This window comes from Phaseolus vulgaris, chromosome 6 (genome assembly GCF_000499845.2).
Source record: "Phaseolus vulgaris cultivar G19833 chromosome 6, P. vulgaris v2.0, whole genome shotgun sequence".
In the NCBI taxonomy this organism is placed as follows: Eukaryota; Viridiplantae; Streptophyta; class Magnoliopsida; order Fabales; family Fabaceae; genus Phaseolus; species Phaseolus vulgaris.
In genome coordinates, this window is record NC_023754.2 from 11,321,170 (window position 1) to 11,330,376 (window position 9,207).

Consider the following 9,207-nt stretch of genomic DNA (forward strand, 5'->3'; position numbering starts at 1 on the left):
CATATTACAAAACACAAACCACTAAAGTAGTGACCTTGAACCCTTCAAGAAACACACTATCTTTGGAAAACCACACCAAGAGTATTGATCTTGAACACCTCAAGAGCACACAATACTCCTTGGCAACACAACACCAGAAATACAATAGGTTTAGAAAGGATTACACATAATCACAGTACAAACGGAATTGAATACAATTGCAATCCCATTCCACTCTCTCTTGAAAACCCAAAGCTTGATGTGAATCTTGATATCTTAGAATCAAATCTCTCAAACTGAATTTCTCAAAACTGCTTTCTTTCTTATTTGAAAACATAAACAAACCATTTATAAATTCCAAAGATTGGTCAAAGCAATTAATGAAGGAGCGTATTCAGTTGAAAAACATTTAAAGCATATTCACCATTCAAAACAGAATTTTGTTAGGATTTTCAAAGAAACAATCGGTTGAAACCACGAAACAATCGATTGTTTGGCTTGACAGTTAAGTCAACCAAACCAAAATAGTTTTCAACCTTTTCAAAACTCCTAAGAGTAAAACAACCGGTTGATTCGACAAAACAACAGGTTGTTTTTCACTTAGTTGGAAAAACACTTGATTTCAAAAAGGTTTTTAATCACATCAGTTTTAGATTCAACCTAAGAGTGTATGCCTCTCTTACCTATACTATTTTTTTTTATGGAAAACGAATCACCTATGGTTTTTTTATCACCTTATCTCTGTTCTTTGAATCTTGAATCATATTTATCAGATGTTGAATTTGCCTCGATCCAAAAGCTTAAAAAATTTGCTCATTGAGAGTTTCATTGTGTGTTGGTTTTCCTATCTCAGTCACCAAATCTCCCTCCTTCTCAAGAGCTTTTGCAGTGTAATTCATCTTCTGCTTCATCCAAGGTGGAAACTTGTGTTTTTATAACATTCGTCAGCAGTGTGATTCATCTTGTGATAGTAAGAACACTGTTTCCCATAATTTTTTCCTCTTCCTCTTCCATATCTACATCAGCCTTGATTGGTGTTGTTGGTCTTGTTGTTGATTCTTTGATTGGCACTGTTAATCGTTATCTTTGTATCCAACCCCATGCCTTCATTCAAGTGACGTTATTGTTGAAGAACCAAAGAGAAGACCCGGTTGATTCCTGGTAGAGGTTCTGTCAAAAGAATTTGTGTTTTAATAGCATTATACATTTCTCCCAATCCTTTCAAGAAGCACATTACCCGTTCAGAGTCCTTGTAGTTGGACATGGTCTTCATCATGTTAGAAATGAACTTTACTTTAGAGATACAAGTAGGTAGTAAGGGTTACTGATCAAGAGTTATCAAGTGCTTTGAAGAATTCAAATCCAAAGTGTTTGACGAAAGGTTGGTGTTGCTGCTGTGTTTGGGTGGGATCTGGGTAGAATAGAATGTGATCCACTCCTTTGTTGAATCTAAAACTGATGTGATTTAAAACCTTTTTGAAATCAAGTGCTTTTCCAACTAAGTGAAAAACAAACTGTTGTTTTGTCGAATCAACCTGTTGTTTTGTCGAATCAACCGGTTGTTTTACTCTTAGGAGTTTTGAAAAGGTTGAAAGTTGTTTTAGTTTGGTTGACTTAACTGTCAAGCCAAACAATCGGTTGTTTCGTGGTTTCAACCGATTGTTTCTTTAAAAATCCTAAAAGAATTCAGTTTTGAATGTTGAATTTGCTTTAAATGTTTTTCAACTGAATACGCTCCTTCATTAATTGTTTTAACCAATCTTTGGGAAATATAAATGGTTTGTTTATGTTTTCAAACAAGTAAGAGAAATAGATTTGAGTTTTTGAGTTGTGTCAAAGTTGATTCTAATTTTTGAACATTCATATCAAGCTTTAGGTTTTCAAAGAGAGTGGAATAGGATTGCAATTGTATTGATTTCAGTTTGTACTGTGAACAAGTGTAATCCCTTCAAAACCTACTGTATTTCAACAATATTGGCTCAATAAGAAGTGATCATGGAGGGGAATTTCAAAATGAGAAATTCAGCAAATTCTGTGAGAAGACAGGGATCTTGCACAATTTGTCTGCACCAAGAACTCCTCAACAGAATGGTGTAGTGGATAGAAAGAACAGATCTCTTGAGGAGTTAGCAAGAACCATGCTAAGTGAATCCTCCCTACCCAAGTATTTTTGGGCTGATGTTTTTAGCACTTCTTGCTATGTGATGAATAGAGTGCTAATAAGGCCAATTTTAAAGAAAACACCATATGAACTCTTCAATTGAAGGAAACCAAACATTAGTCACCTAAGAGTGTTTGGATGTAGTTGTTTTGTTCTGAATAATGGGAAAGAAAATCAGGGAAAGTTTGATGAAAAAGCGGACAATGACATCTTCATTGGATATTCCTCAAATAATCATGCTTATAGAGTCTACAACAAGAGGCTCATGATTGTAGAAGAATTTGTTCATGTGGTATTTGATGAAGTTGATCACAAAGTCTTAAAACTTTCAAAGAACAGCACTGAAAAGGATGAACAGAACCTCATTATGCAGAAACTGGATTGTTGTCTAGAAAAACAACTGATTGATTCATCGAAACAACCGGTTGAAATTCTGCAGCAAGATGAGTTGCCTAAAGAATGGAGAATTCCAAGAGATCTGTCAGTGGAGAACATCATTGGGCAGATAAAGGAGGGTGTTTCTACATGTAGTTCTATCTCAAACTTCTGCAGGCACACTGCTTTTGTATCTCAAGTTGAACCAAAGTTAATTGAATAAGCTCTTAAAGATGAAAAATGGGTGGATGCAATGCATGAAGAGCTGAATCAGTTTGCAAGGAATGATGTGTGGTTTCTTGTCCCCAAGACAGATGAGATGAACATCATTGGATCTAAATGGGTATTTAGAAACAAGTTAGATGAGGCTGGTGTGATTACTAGAAACAAGGCAAGACTAGTTTCCAAAGGTTACAATCAAGAAGAAGGAATTGATTATGGTGAAACCTTTGCCCCTGTTGCAAGATTCGAAGTTGTAAGGCTGTTGCTGGCTTTTGCTTGTATGAGTAGATTCAAACTATTTCAAATGGACGTGAAGAGTACCTTTCTCAATGGAATTATCAGTGAAGAAGTGTATGTTGAGCAACCATCGGGCTTTGAAGATCATCAACATCCCAATCATGTTTTTAAGTTGAAAAAGGCATTGTATGGGCTTAAGCAAGCTCCAAGGTAGTGATATGAGAGGCTTAATAACTTTATTTTATCTCATGGCTATGAGAGAGGAATGATTGACAAAACTCTTTTCACCAAGAAAGCAAATTCTGAAATTATTTTGGTCCAAATCTATGTTGATGACATCATTTTTGGTGCTACCAAAGATAGTTTATGTGAGGAGTTTGTAGCTGTTATGCAAGGTGAGTTTGAAATGTCCATGATGGGAGAGCTTTCATTCTTTCTTGGACTGCAGGTTAAGCAATCAAAGGATGGAATTTTCCTATGCCAATCAAAGTATTGCAAAGAAATCCTCAAGAAATTTGAGATGGAAAGTTGCAAAGAAGCAAGCACACCTATGCCTTCAAGCTGCTACATGGATGCAGATGTTGTTGGAAAAGGAGTTGATCAAACAAAATATAGAGGTTTAATTGGTTCTTTACTCTATCTCACAGCAAGTAGATCAGATATCATGTTTGTCGTATGTCTTTGTGCAAGGTATCAAGCAAATCCAAAGGAATCCCACCTCAAGGCTGCAAAAAGGATTCTCAAATATATCAAAGGATCAACCAATGTTGGTGTATGGTATCCTTCTTACTCTCCTATGAACTTAATTGGATATTCAGATTCTGATTTTGCAGGGTGTAAGCTGGACCGAAAAAGCACAAGAGGCACTTGTCATCTTCTTGGATCAAGTCTCATTTCTTGGCATAGTAAGAAACAAGCTTATGTAGCTTTTTCTACTGCAGAAGCCGAATACATTGCTGCTGGGAGCTGTTGTGCACAAATTCTTTGGCTTAAACAGCAGCTTGCAGATTTTGGTTTGAAGATCAGCAAGGTTCCTTTGCTTTGTGACAACACAAGTGTTATAAATCTCACAAAATATCAGATTCAGCACTCAAGAACAAAGCACATTGAGATTCTTCATCACTTCATAAGAGATCATGTGAACAATGGAGATTGTGAGATGAAATTCATTTAAACAAAAACTACAACTTGCTGATATATTTACAAAACCTTTGCCAAAAGACAGGTTTTTCTTTTTAAGAAATGACTTAGGCATTCTTGACTCTCAAAATCTCTTTTAAACTGTTTTCTCTGCATAAAGTCTATTTGTGAAGACAAATAGGGGGAGAATATGGTTTTTGTGTTGCTCTACAAACTGTTATAACTCTTTAATTTCTGTTTATAAGTTGTTTTTGCTTCTGCTGATAAAAACATCCGATTGAATGGAGGGAAACAACCGATTGTTTTTATGATATAGTTGTTTGTTTTGGCTGGTTTTCTGCTTCTTCATTTATGCTGAAAACTAGTTGATGTATGATCATAACCTCCTATGATAGATGCTCTGGATTACATAGTTTTTTGTTTTGCAGGTATAGTTTCAGATTCAATCAAGATCAACACAAGCAACCAAGGATTTCTCTTCATCAAATAGGGGGAGATTTTTTATCAAGAGTGATCAAGTGCTTTGAAGAATTCAAATCCAAAGTGTTTGATGAAATTCTGGTGTTGCTGTTGTGTTTGGGTGGGATCTGGGTAGAATAGAATGTGATCCACTCCTTTGTTGAATCTAAAACTGATGTGATTTAAAACTTTTTTGAAATCAAGTGTTTTTCCAACTAAGTGAAAAACAACCTGTTGTTTTGTCGAATCAACCGGTTGTTTTATTCTTAGGAGTTTTGAAAAGGTTGAAAGTTGTTTTAGTTTGGTTGACTTAACTGTCAAGCCAAACAATCGGTTGTTTCGTGGTTTGAACTGATTATTTCTTTGAAAATCCTAAAAGAATTCAGTTTTAAATGTTGAATCTGCTTTAAATGTTTTTCAACTGAATACGCTCCTTCATTAATTGCTTTGACCAATCTTTGGAAAATATAAATGGTTTGTTTATGTTTTCAAACAAGTAAAAGAAATAGATTTGAGTTTTTGATTTGTGTCAAAGTTGATTCTAATTTTTGAACATTCATATCAAGCTTTGGGTTTTCAAAGAGAGTGGAATAGGATTGCAATTGTATTGATTTCAGTTTGTACTTTGAACAAGTGTAATCCCTTCAAAACCTACTGTATTTCTGGTGTTGTGTTGCTAAGGAGTGTTGTGTGTTCTTGAGGTGATCAAGATCAATACTCTTGGTGTGTTTTGCCAAAGGGAGTGTGTTTCTTGAAAGGTTCAATGTCACTACTTTGGTGATTTGTGTTTTGTAATATGGTTTGATTGCTTAGTGGATTACCCAGTGGTTTTCTTAGGACTAGATGTAGGTCTTGGCTTAAGAGTGAACCAGTATAAACTGTTGGTGTATCTCTCTCTTACTCTGAACTCATTTAAATTATGTTTTAAGTTTTGCTGATATAAACAACTGATTGTTTCGAAGAAATAACCGATTGTTTTTCTGTTTCTTTGCTGTTTAATTGCTTATATTATTGGCTAACTTAATTTCTGTTCTGGATTCACATAAAGAATTTTGTTAAACCTGAAAAAGTTTTCAAAACCCCCTTGATAGCTGTCGTTTTGCTGTCAAATTAATACGATTCTAGCGTAGACTTGTCTAACACTAGAGAGATGATAGTATAATTGTGGACAAATGACCCCAAGTCGTCTCCCAACGAATCCAATAGTAAAATCAGTTGATCAGGGTTTAAAATCTATCTGCAAGCAATAAAAGTTAGCAATAACAATAAAGATAAAAAAAAGGGGGGTTTGAGATAGTTGTGCAGAAAATATAAAAGAGAATAAAATAGCAAATAAAAAGCGGTTGATCCCAAGTTCTTCCACCATTGAATTCTTCACAGGTTCTCTAAGAATAATCTTTTCTCAATCCTCCAACAGAGCTAAACCAGATTGAACATGCGTCGATCTGATTCAACTGAAACTCACCAATAAAGCATGCGTCTACTGGTTTAATCCATACCCACTTTGTTCCATGCGTATACTCCATGGGAATGCTTACCTCCTCTCCCTTGAATCATGCGCCCAAGAAATTAATTAGAACAATGCGAACTAACTAAGAAACCAAAGTTTAAGATAAGGAAGACTCTCAATCATGCGTTCAAGTACAACCTCTCACAAAAACTAGTTTTCCAGAAGATTAGACAATAAAAACAACTGTTATAGAGAATTAAAAATCGAAACTTTTATTGAACAAAACCTCAGAACTCAATGGGAAATTACAAAGGAATCAACAAAAAAGGTTTAGCCTTCCATGCGGAGGCAAAACAAAAGAATTACTAAGAAGAAAATAAACTAAGAAAACCCTATGAAGCTCTCTCTCTTCTCCTTGATGCTTGTGTCCTTTTATAGGGCTTTTCTGCTCCAAGGATCTTGGAAAAATATTGCAGTTTAGATTTTGTAAACAATTTCCACTTTCCATAATTCTTTTTATTTTGCAGAAAATTTGCTTCCAATTGTGTTTCTGGAATCTTGTAGCTTTTATTTTCTCTTTCTTCTCCTCAGAATATTTTTTCTGTTTTGGTTCAAGAAGCAACTTGGACTTTTGCATATTTGGCCCATTCACAAAGGTAGATGCTTCCTCTGGATAATTTACTCTAAAAACACAAAATTAACAATAATAATAGTTAAGGCCCAAATAAACCCAATTATAAGAATATTAATTAAAACAATGGATTTATTTATTATTATAGTCCAATAATCTATGAATAAGGCTAGTGAGTGTGAATAAATATATGCTCATCTTAAACAATTCAACCCCCCTCTCGTTTAAGGCCATATATTCTTACAAGGGCCTCAATGCGTCAAGCTCTTCCCACAACGTCTTAGAGTGATTATAATATTTCGTAATTCTTCTCTCCCCTTGTTTTATATTGATTGTCGCTACGAGATGGCTCTGGTATATCTCCATTGACGAACTTGAATTTATTCTTGAAAAGAAAAGCCCTTTTCACCGCTCTGCTCCAGGAGTGGTAATTTGAACCATCCAATGGTGGTGTGACCAAAACCATCCCTGGGTTTTTTCTCAGATGTAGATAATACATGCTAGCGGGATTTTGTTGTTCATTCTTGAAAGAACTTTCCTAGGTTTCAGCCATGGAAACAGATCTAAGGAAAAAAAACGAAAAAAGAAAATAAAGATAAGTAAGGAAAGGGAAACATAACCATTGGCAGCAGAGAGAGAAGCAGGTTATACCCGCTCTGATACCATCTTGAGTTTTTGAAGGTTATACATGTTTCTAACTTGTGGAAGATGATGTGCGGTGGTAAAGGGCAAAGAGAAAAGACAGGCACAAATATTAATCATAAAAATTTTCTATCAAATTGAGTGTGTAAAACATTAGAAAAGGGTACATGATAAATACACTATGAAGATACATTTGGGTTTGGCCCATACAAAACATAAAAGGCCCAGAAAGATAAAATTACCCTCTTTTTTTTTCTATGCCAATTTGGGTAACTCATATTTTAAGGGGCACGAACCTCACCATTTTCACCCGCATCTTCATCCTTGTGACCACCTTTATACTATATAGTATATATCCATGGATATTTCATATGTAAAGTAGATATATGGCAGTGTTATGATTATTTAAGATTCTGAAATATCTAACTGAAAATAAGTACATTGACATGATAATAAATAAAATTAAATGAGAAAACAATCAAAGTTACTCAGTTCAACAGAAACAAGTAATTGAGAGGTGAAAAACACATTAATTACAAATATAACTAGAAGTCACCCAATCACCACAGCTTCATCATTAATAGATTTTGATTTTTCCCCTTGATTCTACAATTTGATTTAGTGATGGAGTACCACTTCTAACATCTGATGCGTGAAATAAATAAAAAATAATTGTAAGTTACTCATTTTCAATGTATATAAAATAAACAAAGAAAACAATATTATAATAAAAATACTAAGATAGAATAATTTAATGAAATCTATTTAATTTTTGTTTTATTTTGCCATAATGTTCACTAATATACACTAGATAATTTAACGGGTTGGTAAAACAAACAAATGAAACCAATGGAGATGTAGGGAGAACTTTACAGGCAAATTTGGGAACCTAATTTCACCTTCTCGTTCACACCCACAAAGAAAGAGATAAACCATATATCTTAGTGTGATCTTAAACCCACTAATGTATTATGAAATTTGGTTCCAAACATGGTTTACTAAAGAATTCTTTTGTTTTATTTTTATAAGTCAAACTTTCTTTTAAGGGGTCAATAGTTATAATTACAAGCTTTTTGTAGTATAATTTAATTTTGAATTGTTGTGTATTATATAGCTATTAGTTTTTGTAAAGTTATTTCAAAAAATATATCTAGGAAATAGTTGACAGTACTCACATAATGTATTAAAATTAAATTCCTAATGGAGACTTTAAAAACAAATATTTCACTTCAATTTACTTGTTGTACCAAAAATAAAAGATATTTTAGTTTATCTTTACTCATTATAACATGATTTTGTTGGATGAAAAATATATAAATTATTAGAATAAAAATATATTATCATGTAGAAGTTTATGTAATGTGAGTTATGATGAACTGCAAAAGGTTATGATGTCATTGTAAAGTTCATTGATGTTTTCATAAGGAAAAAGAAACATCTTCTCTTCAAAAATTGAATTTCCAAATTACTATAATCAAGAAAGTCAATAGAAGATAACAAGGAAATGAAAGTTTAAAATGAAAGTTTGAATAAAATAGATGCTCAACAAAGTTGTTCTGTTTCAGCCAAATAATACAAAAATAATTTAGAGAAACTCTTGAAATATGCTTGTTACTACTGAAAAATATAGAAAAACTAATTGAGAGAAAATCTTGATACTACAATAAAAAATTAGTTTCAGTAACAAAAAAAATTAGTGATAAATATAAAATTTATTACTATTTATATATTATTTATGATTTTTTTTTTACTGACATTGTTTACAATAATGACAAAACTACAAAAATATTACAATAAATATATTAGAAAATTAAGAACACATATCATAAATAATTACTAAAAAGTGATATAATAAAAATATTTTTTTTAAATAAAAATATAGTTAATATAAAAGTTATTAAATATTTATAA

The 9,207-nt window shown here is 33.0% G+C and overlaps 1 protein-coding gene across 1 annotated transcript; it reads left to right on the forward strand.

Moving 5' to 3' along the window:
• Positions 1-3,239: 3,239 nt before the first annotated feature.
• On the forward strand, positions 3,240-4,548 carry LOC137833374 (uncharacterized mitochondrial protein AtMg00810-like). The gene is made up of 2 exons (XM_068641726.1): positions 3,240-4,004; positions 4,543-4,548. Exons 1-2 carry the CDS (start codon positions 3,240-3,242, stop codon positions 4,546-4,548), a joined length of 771 nt encoding a protein of 256 aa, XP_068497827.1.
• The last annotated feature ends 4,659 nt before the right edge of the window (positions 4,549-9,207 follow it).

Excerpts from the sequence above, each read along its gene's own strand:
- LOC137833374 (XM_068641726.1), top strand. The coding sequence starts at position 3,240 with ATGATTGACAAAACTCTTTTCACCAAGAAAGCAAATTCTGAAATTATT.